The sequence below is a fragment of the Dioscorea cayenensis genome, chromosome 5 (assembly GCF_009730915.1).
Source record: "Dioscorea cayenensis subsp. rotundata cultivar TDr96_F1 chromosome 5, TDr96_F1_v2_PseudoChromosome.rev07_lg8_w22 25.fasta, whole genome shotgun sequence".
Classification (NCBI taxonomy): Eukaryota; Viridiplantae; Streptophyta; class Magnoliopsida; order Dioscoreales; family Dioscoreaceae; genus Dioscorea; species Dioscorea cayenensis.
Window position 1 is genome coordinate 16,814,134 of NC_052475.1, and position 19,869 is coordinate 16,834,002.

Consider the following 19,869-nt stretch of genomic DNA (forward strand, 5'->3'; position numbering starts at 1 on the left):
CGTTTTAAACGACAAACACAGACCAACATTAAACACGCGTCAACGGGTCATTTGTTCAAATAGAATATTGGTAAAAGTCCCGCCAACCCACTCACTTTTGACTGTCTTGTCCATCCCCATTCCAATTCCTACTTGATTTTTTCATACAAAATCCAGTGGCAGTATCGTAAATAAGTGCCAAACCAGGGGCAATCTCGGGGTAATTATTTAATTTTTTTTTTCTATATTGCGTCAAGCGAGGGAAGCTTGTAGGGAATTCAGGGCGCGCTACGGATCGGTGCACCGCTCCATCCCAAACCAGGTCCCCTGACCCGCTGGACGACGATAACCGATCTAAAGTCTCAATAAGACAACAGGGGTTAAAACATAGAGTGAATCGTGACCGTTGGATGGTGTGGGAACAGGGAATGGTAAATTGTGGGGAAGGTGTAGTAGAAGCGAGATCTGAGCGGCTGGGAAAGCAGTAAAAGCTTAAACTCACCTGGCAAAGCGGCGAACACCTTCCACTCATCCCCATCTTTTTTTTTCATTGCTTGGAATTCTTGGTCTCTCGATCCCCAGCACTCGAATCTTGGACCGCTGGAGCTCGGTTGGGAGGGTTTGGGGGCTCTGGACGGCGTTCTTGAAGGGAGTTTGGGGTGGTGAGGTTGAGATCGGTGGAGATCTGGGAGGAAATTGCGTGTTTGGAGTTGTTGAAGTGGTTTTTTGGGAGGAGTGGTGGGATAGTGAGAGGGGTTGGTGTTTTTTTGGGTGTTTAGGCTTTTTTACGCCTTGATCTTGGCTTCTTATTGGTTGTTTTCCTTTCTGGGGTATCGCATATAGTGAAGGTGGTGGTGGTGGTGGTGTTGGGGCGTGGATCGGAATGGTTTTGGGGATTTGAGAGACTGAGGCGATCTTGCGGTGTTGTTTTGTATAATTTGTTTGAAAGTTTGAGTTTTGGGTTGTTTATTGGTGGGGGAATGGGGTAGTTGAGGTCATGTAGAGATTTTAGCTCTGGTTTTTTGGTTATAGTTCGTCGGTGGCGGATTTGGAGCTTGCAAGGAGTTCCCTTCACTTTCGATGGCGCTTGCACCACCGAATCGTCCAGGTTTGTGTTTTGTCTGTGAAATCTATTCTGGTTTTTTTGCCCTTGTATGGCAGAATTTCACGGTTTGTTGTTCTTCCCTGTTATGCTTGTTTGAGTTTTTCTTAAATTATTTGTTTTGGCTCAAAGCGTTTCTGAGTTTTGTATCTGGGCCTTGTTGCTTTGAGATCTGGGTCTTCAATAAAGCGAGAGATCTTCTTGGGGGAAAAAATCTTTACTTGGTTTTTAAGAGTTTTATGGCTTGATCTGGTGCTTTGGAAAAGGATTTAGCTTGGGTTTGATAAATTCATTCAAATGTTTGAAAGCTTTGACCTTTGAAGTTGGAGAAAAGATAACCAAGGTTCTTTGGACTAATACTTGGGATTCTTTTTTACTCTTAAGGTGCCTCCGCGGATGCCTTGTACAGGGAGCTGTGGCATGCCTGTGCGGGACCACTGGTCTCTGTGCCGCGCCAAGGCGAACGGGTTTATTACTTTCCTCAAGGTCACATGGAGCAGGTATTCCATGTGTTTCATCTTTTCCTTGATGGAGTTCTTTTGGCATGGTTTCTAATTATGCAGATTTTGCAAATATTAGATGTTATCTTCCAATAATAGAACCAGAATAGGAATTTAAGAAACTTAATTTCCTATAGGATCTACTAATTGGGTGATGCATAGTGTGATATAATTTTTCTTTTGTTTTTCCATAGCTTGAAGCTTCAACTCATCAAGGGCTGGACCAGCAGGTGCCTTCATTCAATCTACCATCAAAGATTCTCTGCAGGGTAGTTAATGTTGATCTTCGAGTAAGCCCTTCTTGACCATTTCTTGCTTTAACTACTATTTCTTAATACCTTTGTCTTTGATTTGTTTACATCCTTTGTATGCTTAGTAGTTTTTGGGATGCTTGCAGGCAGAACCAGACACTGATGAAGTATATGCTCAGATCACTCTACAGCCTGAGCTCGAGGTGGTCCAATGTTGAGTTGTTATGTATGTTAAATTTGGTTGTTACTTGGGCAATTTGCTGTCAGATTTATCTTTTGACAAATACTTGTCCTTTTTTTCTTTTAAATTTAATTCTTTTTTAATGTTATACCCGGAGTTTTAGAGTTGTTGTAGTTTTTTGTCGAAGAGTGTTTTAGCACAAACTTTGTGTACTCCGTGTTCAAAACAATAGTATGTTACTTGCTTGTCTACTTTGCTGCAGACCTTTAAATTTATGTTGCTTACCTTTTCTCTGTAATTTTACCAGCAAGGTGAAATCACTAGCCCAGATCCTCCACTTCCGGAACCAGAGAGATGTATTGTTCATTCCTTTTGCAAGACGCTTACTGCATCAGACACAAGCACCCATGGTGGATTCTCGGTTTTGAGAAGGCATGCAGATGAGTGCCTTCCTCCTCTGGTGAGGGTTTAAGTTTCAGCATTTAATCCTATACTCATCATCTCAACTTCTTCATATCATACCTATCCTGATTCATTTTTCGGTGTGCAGGATATGTCCCAGCATCCACCTTGGCAAGAATTGGTTGCCACTGATCTTCATGGGAATGAATGGCATTTCCGTCATATATTTCGAGGTGTGTTTTTCTGAAATGTATTTCTAATTTATTCTGAAGTTCAAAATTGTTTTGATCAGTCTCATATGATCTGAATGGGTAGCTATCCTGCGAGAATTGGATGGCTCCTGGTAAATACATTAATTCTGCTTTCATCGTCATTATCGTATCAATTCATGAGATTTTATAAGGTGTTTCCTATTATCAAAGCTGCTAGAAATTTGATATGTAAGTTCCATGAGATGTTATAAGCTGTTTCCCATTAACAAAGCTCTAGAAGTTTGACATATAAGTATCATGAGATGCAAAGACAAAACATCGGGCTCCTTTTTTGAATAAAACAAGTGATTATATCATACAGTTTTCTTATGAATGGCACTCACAGCTAGATGCTCATCGCAAACACATTAACTTCTTTCTTACTCATTTTTCACAGGGCAACCAAGGCGGCATCTTCTAACGACTGGGTGGAGTGTTTTTGTTAGCTCAAAGAGACTTGTTGCTGGGGATGCATTTATCTTTTTGAGGTCTGTCTTGTGATAGAATTGATCCATTCTTCCCTTGATTTCATCTTGGTTGAGATCCTCCTTTTTTTCTCTTTGTTTTGGCTTTTACAAACATCTGCTTGTGACATTTTGTAGAGGGGAGGATGGGGAACTGCGGGTTGGTGTTAGGCGGCTCATGAGACAACTGAGTAATATGCCGTCATCTGTAATATCCAGCCACAGCATGCATCTTGGGGTTTTAGCAACTGCATCCCATGCTATATCCACTGGGACTCTCTTCTCTGTCTTTTACAAGCCAAGGTAAATTGTTACTTCAACTTAATTTTGCTATTTGTGTTTTACGGACTTTGGTGTACTGTATTCACTTATAGGATTCATCTAGTACTAAACAACTTAAGGGTTTGTTCTTTCGCAACGTCATCTGCTATAACTAGACACAAGTATATGCTATTGGAAAAAGCTGACTTTCCAGTTTTTTGGTATATTTTTTGTTGATTTACATTTACTATTTATTCTCGGGTAATGCTCAAGTTCGTTTATCATGTGACATAAATTTGCTTCCGAGTGGAAATCTAAGTTATTCTCCTGCTATCTCAGGACAAGCCGTTCTGAGTTTATAGTAAGTGTCAACAAGTATCTTGAAGCGAGGAACAACAAATTATCTGTGGGGATGAGGTTTAAAATGAGATTTGAGGGTGATGAAGCCCCAGAGAGGAGGTATGCTTGATGGATTATTGAAGAACTGAATGTAGAAATTGTTGTTATTATCTCTTCTGTCATGAATCCATAATTCTATTTTATGCAACTTTACAGATTTAATGGTACTATAATTGGCACCGTGGACACAGGATCATCACGATGGGCAGATTCAGAATGGAGATCTTTGAAGGTCGATTATCTTGCCTACTGCTTTAAATAATTTCTTTTAGTTTGTATTAATCATTTTGAATTCTGTTTTCAACTCTATTCTCCATCTTTAGATATTTGTGCCCTTTATAATCTCACGTGGATATTGGCTTGATCTTCAGGTTCAGTGGGATGAACCTTCATCTATTCCAAGGCCGGATAGGGTTTCACCATGGGAATTGGAACCACTTGTTGCATCTACTCCTGCAACTACTCATCCAGTTTCACGAAACAAGCGAGCAAGGCCTCCAGTTTCAGCCTCCATAGCACCGAATCTTCCTCAAATGTTTGGTATGAATGCTTATTTATATTTCCCTTATGAATGATCTTATATGGATTCTACATATCCATTTGCTTCCTATTCCACTTCTTAATTTATCATTTACAACTCTGATCTGCTACTTGAATGACAAATCAAATCATCATTTGCTGCTTGTCGATTGTTTCTCCAACTCTGAGAACCTCTCAAGGCCTATCTGTGACTTGACAGTAACATCCTTTATGGCATACTTGGTTATACCAACCCGTGAATGGTATCACTAGTTTCTTGGATTAGATCAGATCACACATGAAGTTGTTTGTTGGTTATTATTGTTACATGCCTATCTTTGCCATGCTTGCTGTTAAAAATAATGCTCTTGGAACCTAATTGATATTTAGATGGCTGAAATTATTATCGTAGTTGGGGGTCCTTATGTTGGTAGTGGGATATATAGATCTTTTATCAATTAGATGCTCTTGGAACCTAATCGATATTTAGATGGCTGAAATTATTATCGGAGTTGGTGGTCCTTACGTTGGTAGTGGGATATTTAGAGATTTTATCAATTAGCACATCTCATTTAATAAATCACAGCTTTCTCTTTAGCGGATAGCATCCATTTCAGTAAAAGTCTGTTAGCATCAAGAGGACAACCACCTATACTAATTAATTATCTGAATGATGCTGCATATTTCTTCATTATCAGCGTTGATATTTCCTACACCGTTTCCTTAAATTTCTGGCGCTTAGCACCCTAACGTACATTTTATTTGGCAGGTCGTTGGAAATCTCCGGCGGAGGCCACCCAAACTTTTTCATTTTCAGGGATGCATCATGGTCAAGACTTGTATCGCTCATCCAGCCCCACATCTTTGTTCTCATCTGCATCTACTGCTGGGTCCATTGCATTCAATGGAAACAGCACACCATCAGCTCTCACTGGTAATCCTGTTTACTGGCCAATCAAGGCAGCTAACCAGGATGAGTTATACTCTCCATGCATTAATAAGGAACCAAATGAAAGGAAACAAGATACAGGCAACAATGGCTATAGACTCTTTGGGATCCAGTTGATTGAAAGTTCTGTGGTAGAGGAAATCTCACCAGTGGTGGCTGTTTCTGCTTGCGCAGAGGATCAACCAGCTCCATCCCAAGATGTGGACTCTGATCGGCAGTCCCAGCCATCATATGTCAATAAATCAGAAGCCCCTGCAGTCAGCAGTGAGCCTGAGAAGTCATGCTTGAGGTCCCCCCAAGAGACACAGAGCCGGCAGCTTAGAAGCTGCACTAAGGTCCATATGCAAGGCATGGCAGTTGGGAGGGCGGTAGACCTGACACGATTGAAGGATTATGATGACCTCCTTAGAAAACTGGAGGAGATGTTCAGCATTACCGGTGAGCTAACAGGGTCCATAAAAAAATGGCAGGTGGTCTATACTGATGATGAGGATGACATTATGCTGGTTGGCGATAATCACTGGCAGTAATGCTCTCAAGCTCTGGTTTAAATTAATTTTTGAAGTCTACCTTAAGTATTTCTTATTTACTTATTGTGGATATGTGCTTCAACAGTGAATTCTGCAATGTTGTGAGAAAGATCCACATCTACACATGCGAGGAGGCCAAGAGGCTGTCCCCGAAGGCCAAGCTGCCTGTCCTCAGCAAGCTTATCAAATCTAAAGCCTCCAAGGAAGCCCCGTCTGACACTACAGATGTCACTTGCAATGGTGGTGATGACCAAGTCTCAATTGCAGATAAGGATAGCTGACTTCATAATATAATAAGGAAGAAAAAGGTAAGCAATCAAAGGATTTAACCAAAAAAAAAAAAAGGGGGAAAAAAGAAAAAAAAGAAATCTCATTCTATCGTACTACGTAGATATTATTATCGTGTGCAATGCTGGGACCATTCATGTCTGCTACCTAAGTTTGCTTTCCTAAAAGCTTGTAGGGACATTGATGGTGTGAAGATCAGGTGGTTCCTTGCAATGCCGTGGGCCAATTGAGGCTAAGCAAGAAAGTGATGTTGGTGAAGGAGATATGAATGTGCATGTGGCCATATGGAGTTGGTTGCGTCTTTTCAATCACATTTTCTTTTCCATTTTCCCTTTTATTGTTAGGCAGGCCAGTTCTAAGGAAACGAGTGGCGTGGCTGACCGGAAAAAGGTTTGACTGTGGCTGTGGCTGTGGCTGTGGCTGGTTATGGAGTCTTCTTTGATTTCCAATTCAAGTATTTGAGAATTGAGTGTGTGCATGGTATCACAACATCCCCTTTGTTGTCAGTTACTCATTGTTAATTCCCATTTCTTTGTGCTAAAGGTAGTATATGATGTTTATATAGTGTATTACTGCCATATGATGTTGTATTTGTTGTAGAATTGTCAAACAAGCAAACTTGTTTTGTTTGTTTAGTTTCTTTTTTTTTTCTTTGTTTTTTTGTTTTTGGGAGGGAGGAAGTGATATTTTGTTGTTCACTCTGAAAACATTTAAATGTGTTTGTTTGTTTTGCTACTGACTTGAGTTGAAAAGGGGTTTTAGAATAATGAAATGATGCATCATCTGGAAGCTTTTGTGTTATTTTATTTTGAGTTGATGCTTATCTTGATTGAGCTTGCTGTCTAATCTTTATTTATTTATTTATTTTGGTGGGACTGTTGATGTTTTTTTTTAAAATTGTGATTTTGCATATATAGCCTTGTAGAAGTGGATAATTGGTTATATACTACTACTATGGTACTTAAAATAAGATATTGCATATTTGAATGGACATATATAAATGTATTATTGTTTTGTTAGATTTATTTGGATGTATGCATGTTGTAGTATTTGAGGTGTTGGAATTATATTTTTGAATTATTATTTTAATGAATTATAGTTTTTTTTTAGTTTTATGTATTTTTTTAAAAATAATTTGTGGAGCATCTTCCAGTATTTTATTCATATAAAATTATGATAAATTTCAAGAATTTTGAAGAGAAAAAAAAATCCAGTCAATAAAACAAAAGGATCAACTACCTAAGTTTATAAATGTGTTTTGGTTAAAAAAAAGTGCTTTTGTCATCCTAAAAGCGCTTTCAGAGGAAGATAATGGTGTTGTTTAGATTGGTTTATTAAAAAAGTGTTTTTTTAGTTTAGTAGAAGTGCTTCTTAAAAAAAGTGTTTCTCCAGAGTACGTTAAGTACTTTTTATATTTTTGTTTGGATTAGTTTTTATGCAGAAGCAGAAATTGTTAAAATAAGCTAAAAAACAACTTTTTTTCATTATTATTTTTTGAAAAAAAACTAATTTTTAGCTTTTTTTTCTTTTTCTTTTTTACGCTTTTTTCGAAAAGTTCAATATAAATAACATTTTTGGAATCCAGAAGTGCTTAATTTATAAAAAAATACTTTTGGGTTTTCCAAAAGCCAATCCAAAGAACTTTTATATTTTCTGTTTGGATTAGCTTTTATGTAGAAGCAGAAACTGTAAAAATAAGCTAAAAAACAGTTTTTTTCATAAGCTGGTTATGACTAGCTTTTAAAAAAAAGCTATTCTTCAGTTTTTTTTACATCTTCTGCTTTTTCAGAAAAACCAATACAAACAACATTTTTGGAACCCAAAAGTCTTTAACTTATAAAAAAACACTTTTGGGTTTTCCAAAAGCCAATCCAAACAAGGCATATGTCATGTGCTTTTTAACAAAACACAAACTATTGTCTTTTTGTTTTTATTTGTTTTTATAAATACTTTCGTACTACCATGTTTTAAAAATAAAAATATTTATTATATACATTAAACACTTTATTATTATTATTATTATTATTAATTATTGTTATGTGGTAAAACTAAATGCTTGCAAACGTCTCTCAATGTCAATCAATTTGCAAGATTTGAATTAGCATATATATATATATATATATATATATATTTTGTGGGAATATATATAAATATATATATGTAGAAATTTCTTTCTTTTACGGGAAAAAAATATTCTTAAAATCAGAACCATAAGCATCTCTTTCAATTCAAAGTCTCACAAGCACACAACACTCTTTTTATTTCCTATGGCTTGCAAATCACTGAGAAGTTTGACGGTCACTAGCATTTGGCAACATATTTTTTTTGAATAAAAGTGGATAAACCACTGATTTATTAAAAGGGGAACAAAAGCACAAAGAGCTAAATCCTCTCACCAGAAGTGAGAGGGATAAAGTACAGAGGAGAAAGCAAAGAGCCAGAAAGTAGAGGGAAGTCTAATCAGGCGGAAGTTGTCGTCTGGCATCTCAGGCCTCATTAGAGATGTAGTAGAAGTAACTATGCCGGAGCAGTGTCGTGGTCGTGATCGCCAGTAGGATTTGAGGCTCTAGCGCTAAAAAAGTTGAGTGAGCGCTTGATTGATTGTGAAGCTTCATTGAGGCTTTGTTGATGTCTGTCGGCTGTTGTTGAGAACCAGGAAAGAAGCATGTTAGCAGTTTTATGAATAATATTGAGATGCGAAGATGCAGTCAATTGAAAGATGTGAATATTTCTTTCAAGCCAGATATTCCACAGGATTGCACGGGACGTGAGGTCCCAGAGGATTCGGTGCTGAGGGGCTAAGGATGGTATCCAAATGGTCCACAGTGAGGGAATTGTCTGTGGAAGATAGTTTGCTTCTAAAATTTGTGAAAAGAGTGCCCAGATGCGTTTAGAAAATTCACAGTCGATGAAGAGATGTTGAAGATTTTCAGATGCATTGTGGCAAAGGACACATTTGTCGGTGGAATTTTGGAAATTGTAACCTTTTTTGAAGAGATTTGAGAGAGTGAGGATTTTGTCCTCCCCAGCAAGCCAACAGAAGAGAGTAATTTTGCTTGGGCAGTGATTTTTCAAGAAAAGGGGATAAAGCGAGCTGCGTGTTCCACCATCAATGAGAAATTTATAAAAGGATTTAACAGTGAACGTGCCACTTTTGTCAAGGGTCCAAGTGTGAACATCATCTTGAGTCTGGGAGCAATCAGGGATAATTTCAAGAAGAGCAGATAACATGTTGGGGGTGGAAGTAGGAAATAAGAGTTCGGGGTTGTTTAGATACTGAGTGAATTGTCTGATGGTTATCCATGGAGCAATGCAATCATTGAATAGATCGGGCCAGCAATCTTTAAGACGAAGTCCAGCATGCCAACGATCAGACCAAAGTGAAGTGTTAGGGCCATTTCTGATGGATTTCGTGATGCATGAACGGAAGGGAGATAATGTGGAAGTCACCCCTGCCCAAAAGAAGGACTTGTTTCTGGGTGGGGTATGAGAGAGGACTCCAACAATGTCACTTATGGAATAATTAGCGTGGATGATTTTGGCCCAACTGCTATTAGGATTGCAAGTTAATTTCCACCACCACTTTCCAAGTAAAGCGTTATTGAAGGTCTGAAGGTTAAGGATTCCCCAGCCTCCCATATCCCGCGGTCTAGTGATCCTACTCCAAGCAATCAATCTGACTCCTTTGGGTCCCAGATTGGGGTCTTTCCAAAGAAAATCTCTCCGGATTTTATCAATATCTTTGATCACCCAAGTGGGAAGCTTGAAAACTGACATCCAGTAAACATGGACGGTTGAGAGGACAGAATTAATGAGCGTTAAGCGTCCACCAAGTGAAAGGTAATTCGCTTTCCAAGAGGTGAGCCTGGAGCGAACCATGTTGATGAGTTTCACCCAATCGATACGTTTGGGTCTACGACCAGAAAGAGGTACTCCTAAGTAGGTGATTGGGAGATTGCTACGTGTACAATTTAGGATTCTAGCTGAGGAGTGATGAGGTTGATAGCCGTAGTTAGAGGAGTAGAGGCAACATATTTGATTTGATACCATTCTTGATAATTCAACAATTTTTTTTTTAGACAAAAAAAAGAAAATTACATCTCTTTGCTTTTTTTTTATTTCTTTTACTCTTTTTGCCTTCATCATAATTGCATATTTTGGAAAATGATCCTTATCTCATGAATGATATATATATATATATATATAGACCATTTATTTATTGAATTAATTTTTAATGTTTAACAATCATATTTGGACAACACAAGCTCATCTGGCATTTGGAACTTTGTTGGTTGTTTTATGTGCAAGAGGTGTTCCCACAGAGACATGATGATAATGAACACCCATTTCTGTTGTTGTTGTTGTTGTTGTTGTTGTTGTAGTATTGATAGAGGGAAGGCAAATTACTTGATGATCATAAATGACTGATTTGATTTTACATTAATTAAACAAATGAGTGGTTGCATGTTCAATCATCTTCCTTTTCTTTATTTAACATTACATATTCTTAATATCTTATTATTATTGTAATATGATTCCATCTATTAAACATTATATCTCTATTTAATACGTAGTTAAATCTTGTTGGTTACAATAATAATAGGCAAATTTGAATATATATATATATACCGATGCAAATTCATACATGTATAAATATTCTCATAAAAACACCAACTTTTATTTATGGGAATATTCATATATAATTTTTATTAGATACATCATACATACACCTAATAACGATGAGAAATCCTCTTAGTAATATTATATTAATGATACATTATCTATATCTGCATTATATCATATTGCATGCTGATCTATTATTTGATCACTGATCAGCTTTTTGCATAGCATACCTAAGAAAAACATTTGTTCGATATCCGAAAAATATTCTGATTAAAAAAATTATACGATCACTTTTTATTAGTGTTTTTTTTTTGGATAAAATGAATAAGTCACTCATCTCAACTGTTGCGAGAGGGAATTAATCTATTGACCTCTTATTACGAAGGAAGGGAGTTATTACCATTAATTTTAATATATTTAAATATAAAAAAAATAGAGGGCCATTATTAAAATAAGTTGCTTGTGTAATCCCAATTCAATTGTTTAGGAAATTTGAGCATAAATTAAAAAAAAAATGAAATCGAGATATTATTTATTATAATTACAACATGAGTGATTTGCCAATACCTCTTGGTCTAATGGCATTTGGGTCCCCTGAACATGAGTGAGGCCATAGTCCTCATTGTCTTAAGATAATGATAAGATTTTGTGGTATAATTAAAAAGTTTGTATATGCTTTTATGGTGACTTTGTCTATTTAGTTAAAAAAAAATTATTTATCCTTGTTTGCCCAATAAATTAAATGATTAAAAATTTGAGGAATTTTCTAAGAAAATCTAAATATCATCTTCAAATGAAAAATAATTTTTTTCCTGACACAACAAAGCATGCTATCATAGTAAAAACTTTAAGTTTGAGTTTGACTATTACTAAATATTGACATAATTATTTCAAGTCATTTGTGCTATAGGGTATACTTATAATTAAATTATTTATGCTAATTTTTTAAAAGTAAAAATTTAGAAGACTAATTTGAGTTAAACGCATGATTCATATATATATATATATATAAATTAAGTTAACGATAAAATATATAAATATCTATTTTTTTTTTAAAAGTAATTTACAAAATGTTTCTCAAATTTTAAATAATTCGGGTTTTTTTTGTTTGCGTGTGCCTGTAACCAAGATAAATTATAGGGGTAAAAATGGAAAAGTGGCTGTCCTTGTTGATAGCAATGGAAACCTGTCATGTGGATATGGGTCCTTCATGGTTATGGCCTGTTTTGTGAATTTGGATAGATTTAGGGGTCTTTCGGAATTAAAATTAAAGGTTAGGCCAGCTCACCCATATATATGATAATATGACTTAGATTTGATATTTATTGAAAAATAAATAAGTCTTTTTAGAAAATTTCAATTCTTTTTTCTAATCCTTATTTTTCATATGACTTTTATTTATTTAATAAACGAGCTTGCAATACAATTGAGCTTGTTAGAGAAATGAGGTTCTGAAAAGATGAGGATATAATTTTTAAAATAATTAATAAAAATTATTTTGATTTGAAAATTTGAAAAGACAACATGCAAATTATGACAATTTGGATTTTGGGGGAGAGATATGGATAAAACCCAAAAGAATCATTTCATATTTTTTGTCTTCATATTCCAGTCTGATAAACTAAATTATAACGCTATATTCATGTGATATTTATGCATTAAAAAAAATAAAAATCTAAGGCTTTAATAACATACTATTTACAAAGTTGATAAGAGTATGCTTGTTTGGAGGTAAGGTAAGATAAAGATTTTTAAAAATCCATGTTTGGAGGGATGTTTTTTTTTTAAGAGATATAAGGGTTTAGGGGGTTAAATGGAGGTTTAAAACCTCTATTTAATCTCCATTTCTCAACCCTCTGAAGTGGTGGGTAGATCTGAGCCGGGCCGGGCCGGATTCGGGCCAGACTTTATCCATAATTACTAAAATTTAAGTTTGTCCAAGCCTGACGCGGCCCGAAAATCTGGCTTAACCCTTGCCAGAACCCGCCCAAATTTAATGACCTCTACCCAAGCCCCACCCAAGCCCGTCCAAATAGGTTTTTCATCAAATAATATATAAGTTATAAAAAAAACTTAAAAATAATATTAATATATGAATATGACCAAATATTATTCTACAAAACACTTAAAAATTAAAATACCAAATGCAAATATTTATACAATTACAACAACTAAAATTCAAACCATTATAATCAATGACAATCAACAATAAATATATATATATTATATAAGTATATATAAAACTAATTAATAAATAATCAATGGAAATTCAAACAATTATATATAAGTATATACAAAACTAATTAATAAATATATTTTATAATTCGGTCCAGGCCGGGCCGGGTCGGGCTTTTAATTATGAAAACCAAACCCGGACCATTTTTAAAATGGGCTTCTTTTTTTGTCCAAGGCCCACACATCAGGCCTTATATATTGTCCAAGCCCTCCCATTTTTCAGACGGGCCTTCGGGCTTGGGCGGGTAGCCCGGCCCTTGGACAGGTCTAGTGGTGGGTTAGGGAGATTTTGAGAAACTTATATTTTTTATGGACTAAAATACCCTTTATATTTTAAAAAATTCTCCTTATTAGTGAATCTAAAAAATACCCTGTATTTCTCAACAATAATGTTTACTTTATCATAAATTATTTTATTTTATTTGTTTTAAAAAAGATCAAGCATTTATTAGTTTGTGGTTAATATTGTCAAACTAGATAGTAATATTAATTAATTATTTTCATTATGCAAAATAAATTCTTATGATAATCAAGAGAGATTTATGTTAACAATGGATATCTCCCTACCAAAGTGCACTATTGTAAATGTCCACAACAATAGTAACTCATGAAGGTTTTTTACTTGTATACCCAAGAAAATTTGATGTATATCCATGGGCCATTTTAAAATATATTATAAATTATAAATTATAAAAATATTGATTTTTTATAATAATAAAAATAGAAATTTAAAATTCCATGAAAATGTTAATTTTTATTTAAGTATAATTAATAAAAATAATTAATTTTTTAGAGTATATACATAATAATATTGACTTAATCACTATTAAAAAATTTTAAAATTTAAATATAATAAATAAAATCAACTTATTTTTTTAAGAATGTACATGAAAAATATTAATTTAATAACATTACAAATTTTTTTAAGATATACATGCATATATATATATACATATCACAATGTAGATGAACATATATTACAATTCACCGTTTGCGAATGATGACCACCCAAAAATAAAAAATAAAAGAAAGAATTAATTTGAGGGGAGAGGTGACAGGTGAGGGCATTTAATAATTTGAGAGGGATCGGTGAGAAAGGAGAAGAAAAATGTTGCGTATAGAAGGGTCACTGGATTTAATCCAATGACCCTTAAAGATGTGAGTAGATTCAAAATCTACGCACATTCCTAGAATACATGGCCCTTATATATATATTATCAATTAATATATAATAATATATTATAATAGTGTATAAGGATAAAAATACATATCTTTTTAAGGATATGCAAAACATTTATTATTATTGAGAGAATATATAAGCCCAAAAAAGAAAAAACCCTAATTGGAATCATGCAAAATAGGCAAAACTTAGGGGGTTTATTGCAAAAATTCCAGAAGACCTTCAAATCACTATTAAAAAATTTTAAAATTTAAATATAATAAATAAAATCAACTTATTTTTTTAAGAATGTACATGAAAAATATTAATTTAATAACATTACAAATTTTTTTAAGATATACATGCATATATATATATACATATCACAATGCAGATGAACATATATTACAATTCACCGTTTGCGAATGATGACCACCCAAAAATAAAAAATAAAAGAAAGAATTAATTTGAGGGGAGAGGTGATAGGTGAGGGCATTTAATAATTTGAGAGGGATCGGTGAGAAAGGAGAAGAAAAATGTTGCGTATAGAAGGGTCACTGGATTTAATCCAATGACCCTTAAAGATGTGAGTAGATTCAAAATCTACGCACATTCCTAGAATACATGGCCCTTATATATATATTATCAATTAATATATAATAATATATTATAATAGTGTATAAGGATAAAAATACATATCTTTTTAAGGATATGCAAAACATTTATTATTATTGAGAGGATATATAAGCCCAAAAAAGAAAAAACCCTAATTGGAATCATGCAAAATAGGCAAAACTGAGGGGGTTTATTGCAAAAATTCCAGAAGACCTTCAAATCAACCCCCCCCCCCCAAAGGGAAAAACATCAACTCCCTGTCAAGGACTCTTCTTCAATTGCTCTGATTGAATTGAGATTCAAACATATCCCTTCCCATTTGTTGAACTCTCCTCCCAATTTGATGCTTCCACACACCTGCCTAAGACTCATCTCCATCATACATTTGAATTCCAAGTTCTCATCCTTCCATGCTCTAAAATGCACCCATGAATCTTTCAAAAAAATGCATCATCCAGACAAAGACATGCACCATGACTTGGATGCATACCAGGTGCCTGGTAAAATGCCTGACCGAGATTATAGAGCACAGAATGCATTGATTAGGAGTTGCACGATGAATCATCAATACAATGAATCGGTTATAGTTTTTCACCGGATGCATTGTGATGTGGTAAGACCGGATTGTCTTGCGTTGGCCGCAGTTGTCAAGTCATCTGCTGTGCTTTTGCTTCATGGATTTGGAAGGTCCCTTCATGGATTTGCTGTTAAAGGTGGTTATGTGATGATTGCAGCTGTTGCGAAAGCACTGATGGATATGTATGCCAGGTTTGATGAGTTGCATGATGCTCATCGGCTATTTGCTGAAATGGATTGGAGGGACTCTGTCTCCTGGAACATCTTGTTATCTGGATATGCCCGTGCCGAGCTTAATGTGCAAGTGATGAATCTCTTTTGTTTGATGCATGCCCAAGGAGATGAAGATGCTAAGCCAACTGCGATAACCATTGCGGTTGTTCTCCCTGTTTGTGCAAAGATGAGGAGTTTGAAGTCTGGGCAAATTGTCCATGTTTATGCTATCAGAACTGGTTTAGAATCTGAGACACTGGTGGGGAATGCACTCTTGTCTATGTATGCAAAATGCGGCAGTGTCAGAGACGAGGCACATTATGTTTTTAATCACATTGGTTGCAAGGATGTCATCTCTTGGAATTCCATGATCTCTGGGTATTCTGAACAGGGATTCTTTGCTGAAGCTTTTCAAATGTTTAAGCAGATGATCTCCAGCAGTTTCAAGCCTAATCATGCCACAGTTGCTACTATTCTTCCCATCTGTGCACTTGTAGAGAATGGCTATCTCTGTGGAAAGGAGATCCATTCTTATGTGCTGCATTCTGGCTTAGAGAATGATCTCTCCTCTAACAATGCACTGCTGACATATTATTCCAAAATCAGAGATATGTGTATTGCTGAATCCATCTTTGCGAACATGGAAGTCAGAGATCTTGTGTCTTGGAACACTATGATCACTGGATATGCCATGGATGGACACCCACTGAGGACACTAGGATTGCTTCATGAATTGCTTTTAACTGGGATGGAGCCCGACTCAATCACTCTCATAGGTGTGCTTTCAGCTTGCACTCAGTTGCACAATGTCAAAGAAGGAAAGAAAATCCACAATTATGTTCTTCAGCATCCAAAGCTCTGTCTAGAAACATCAATAGGAAATGCTCTCATTAGTTTTTATGCCAAATGCGACAAACTAGATGACGCACTAAAGACCTTCATGGGGATGCAAAGGAGGGACTTGATATCATGGAATTCTATGACGACAGCTTACGCAGATAAAGACCAATGGGAGAAGCTTGCAGAACTTTTAAATAAAATGAGTAATGAAAGAGTTCAACCTGACTCGGTAACCATACTAAGTGTTCTTCAGGGAAGCACTTTTCTTGGTATTGAAAAGGTTAGAGAAGTTCATGGCTATTCCTTGAGAACAGGTATTATAAGCAAATTAACTGTTGGAAATGCAATACTTGATGCATATGCTAAGTGCGGTAGCATTGAGAGTGCATTTAGAATCTTCATGAGTTTGACAGGAAAGAATGTGATAACAGGCAACACTATGATTTCCGGTTATTTGAAGCATGGTTTTTCAGATGATGCAGAGAGGATATTTAATGATATGTGTGACAGAGATCTCACCTCTTGGAATCTAATGGTTCAAGGTTACGCTCAACATGACTTCAATGATAGAGCTATATGTCTGTTCAGGGAGTTTCAAGCCAAAGGCATGAGACCTGATACAGTCAGCATTATGAGCATCCTTCCTGCTTGTGCTCGATTAGCCTCCGTCTGCTTAGTAAGGCAATGCCATGGGTACAAAGCTAGGGCTTCTTTTGATGACCTTCAACTAGAAGGAGCTCTGCTTGATGCTTACTCAAAATGCGGAAGTGTAAATGATGCATACAAGCTATTTCATACAAGTCCTCAAAAGGATCTAATCACCTTCACTGCGATGATTGGCTGTTATGCCATGCATGGAATGGCAGGAGAAGCACTCATTATCTTCTTTGACATGCTTGAGTTGAACATAAAGCCTGATCATGTTATCTTCACAACATTACTCTCAGCATGCAGTCATGCTGGCTTGGTGGATGAAGGATGCAAACTTTTCAGATCGATAGATACGACATTCAACATTAGGCCCACAATGGAGCACTATGCATGTATGGTGGATCTTCTTGCTCGGAGAGGAAGGCTTCGAGAAGCTTATGAATTCATAATGGACATGCCTTGCAAGCCGAATGCAAGTGTATGGGGCAGTCTGCTGGGTGCTTGCAAGATGCACGGAGAGGTTGAGGTTGGACAGCTTGCAGCAGATAACTTACTTAATGTAGAGGGCGGAAATATCGGAAATTATGTGGTGATGTCAAACATATATGCCGCAGGAGGGAAATGGAACAGTGTTGAGCAGATGAGGAAGATGATGAAAGCCAAGGATCTCAAGAAACCAGCGGGGTGCAGTTGGATTGAAGTTGATAGCAAAAGGCATGTCTTTGTGGCCGCTGATCTCTCTCATCCAAACAGGTCCTCCATTTATGATATTCTTGTAACTCTGGATCAACAGATCAAAGAACTATATTCATCAGCAATAGATGGTTGTCCTTCTTTCTGAATTGGTTCAACATCTACTAGATCAAATGTTGCAAAAGGTTCGTCCTGATATATTTATCCTGAAATCAGTTGAACTTGAAGCCGGACATCAAGTTGTGAATTTGAGACTAAATCTTCGAATCATCAAAGTACTCATACATATATATATATATATATATACAGAAATTAACACCCGGAGAAGCTGCTGAAATTCATGGTACCTGGTACCTGGTTGAAATCCAATGAACATCCATGAATACCAAACTTCAACACAATTCAGCTGCAACTCATAACTAGTAACAAATCGCCTGCAATGCTGCTAGAAATGTTAGCTAATCTCAAACCAGGCAGGCCAGCACTCAACATGAACAATGTAACACAAAGACAGATTGAATTCAAACGAACACTGAGCAGCAACATCAAGTTGGAAATCAGAAGCAAGATGTACAGCATATGTATATATATACAAGCAAATCCGCAGACTGTTCTTATGAAACACAATGAAAACCTCGGCAAACAGCAAGCCAAATGCCGAACAGCAACAAGCAAAGGAATGCATCAATGGCAGCCACAATCTTAACATGCCTACACCACAACCTCTGCCCCTTTGCCCTCATTGACGCACTCTTCTGCAGCGAAAACCCATGCACTGGCTGCTCCGGGGATGAATCAATCCTCACTCTATCCACATGCTCCTCCTCACTATCCCTAACCTCAACCACTCTTTCCTTCATCTTTCCCTTCTTATCATGCTTCCCCAACAACGGCGCTTTCGTCGACGGCGATGTATCAATGGAAACCCAAACCTCCAGTGACCGTTCCTCAGCACTCACCACCGGATTATTCACGCTCTCCAGCGACGCCATTAAATGGCGGATAATCGGAAAAAGCTCATCTTGCAATCCATTCTTTGAGTTTTTCTTGAATCCATCCCGGATGAGCTGCAAGAATCGGTGAACGCTCGCGCTGCTGTCGCAGGGATCGACGATGGCAAAGTAGATGCATCCCTCGTCCATCAAGAAGCCGAAGGTGCGGTTTCCGACAGTGTGAGAGTACCATGAATGGAAATTCGGGGCGTTCTCAAGGCAAAGGGCAGCGAGCGTCTCCAGCTCACGGTCACCGCCATTGTAGGAGTAGAGGACCTTGCCGGCCTTGGAAACGGAGCAGTAAACCGTGGTGGGTATGGAAGACGCCATGGGAGCCTTATCCATCGCCGCTCAGAGTTCTTCTAATAGTGTTTGGACCTACACCACCATCCGAATCCAGGGATTGAAAAGAAGCTCGCAGTGGAAGCAATCTGAAATCGAAAACCTAATCTCTAGGGTTTGGAATTCTTGGATTAGGGTTAGGGTTTGGAATCGCTGAATTGGAGATTCAGATCAGATCCATTGGAAGCCAAGATGAAGCCTGGTATTGCTTCGCTTTGTTTGCTTCTTTTTCATTATTTAGATAATTTTGTGGTGTATTTGTAGATAGTTGAGATTGTTGGGGGTATTGCTGCAAATTTATTTATTTTTTAAAAAATAATATTAATTCATTTATATATATATGGTATATATATTTTAGCAAGATATAATTAACTTTGTTATTTGATATATATCTAATTTGATCAATTGAGTTGTGAATTTAATGGAAAATTTAATTTAAATTCATGCAAGTTAAAAATGTGAATTTATGTCAAAATAAGCAAGATTAGTTAAATAGAGCAATAATTTCAGTAAATTCTAAAAATGCTCTCAAATGAATGAAATGTTGTTATGCTTTTGAATGATAGATAGGTCATTATCTCATCTTTATATTATGATTAGTGATTGTTATTGAGAATAAAATTATTAAAAATTCATAGAAATTATGAGATTTGGGGTCCATATTTCATTTCTCTTTCACTGGTTAATTTATCTACAAAGTAATCAAAGTTTTTTTTTTTCCTATTTTTATTTATTGAGAAAAGAACTGATAAAATTTTTTTATTAGTACTTGTAAGTACTTGTATTTTATTTATATCTTTTCATTTTCTTGGATGAAATGGAAGTGCAAAATCTAACAATATGAATGAGTATGA

The 19,869-nt window shown here is 36.1% G+C and overlaps 3 protein-coding genes across 5 annotated transcripts; 2 read left to right on the top strand and 1 right to left on the bottom strand.

Annotated features, from left to right (window-relative positions):
- Positions 1-487: 487 nt before the first annotated feature.
- Positions 488-6,877, top strand: LOC120260721 (auxin response factor 7). 3 transcript variants are annotated; one of them, XM_039268279.1, is made up of 14 exons: positions 488-1,087; positions 1,466-1,581; positions 1,776-1,871; positions 1,979-2,035; positions 2,321-2,473; positions 2,564-2,648; positions 3,064-3,154; positions 3,269-3,433; positions 3,731-3,850; positions 3,947-4,022; positions 4,162-4,330; positions 5,079-5,784; positions 5,874-6,096; positions 6,252-6,877. In XM_039268279.1, exons 1-13 carry the CDS (start codon positions 1,060-1,062, stop codon positions 6,067-6,069), a joined length of 2,058 nt encoding a protein of 685 aa, XP_039124213.1. In that variant the 5' UTR covers positions 488-1,059; the 3' UTR covers positions 6,070-6,096; positions 6,252-6,877. The 3 variants fall into 3 exon arrangements, with proteins under 3 accessions (XP_039124213.1, XP_039124212.1, XP_039124214.1); XM_039268278.1 differs by having other exon boundaries at positions 489-1,087; positions 6,245-6,877; XM_039268280.1 differs by lacking the exons at positions 488-1,087; positions 1,466-1,581 and having other exon boundaries at positions 1,857-1,871; positions 1,979-2,058; positions 6,245-6,877.
- Positions 6,878-14,839: 7,962 nt separating this feature from the next.
- On the top strand, positions 14,840-18,037 carry LOC120261111 (putative pentatricopeptide repeat-containing protein At5g08490). The gene has a single exon (XM_039268816.1). The coding sequence runs from the start codon at positions 15,052-15,054 to the stop codon at positions 17,827-17,829; it is 2,778 nt and encodes a 925-aa protein (XP_039124750.1). The 5' UTR covers positions 14,840-15,051; the 3' UTR covers positions 17,830-18,037.
- Positions 18,038-18,196: 159 nt separating this feature from the next.
- Positions 18,197-19,240, bottom strand: LOC120261112 (phytolongin Phyl1.1-like). Its single transcript, XM_039268817.1, has one exon. The coding sequence runs from the start codon at positions 19,016-19,018 to the stop codon at positions 18,296-18,298; it is 723 nt and encodes a 240-aa protein (XP_039124751.1). The 5' UTR covers positions 19,019-19,240; the 3' UTR covers positions 18,197-18,295.
- Between the last annotated feature and the right edge of the window lie 629 nt (positions 19,241-19,869).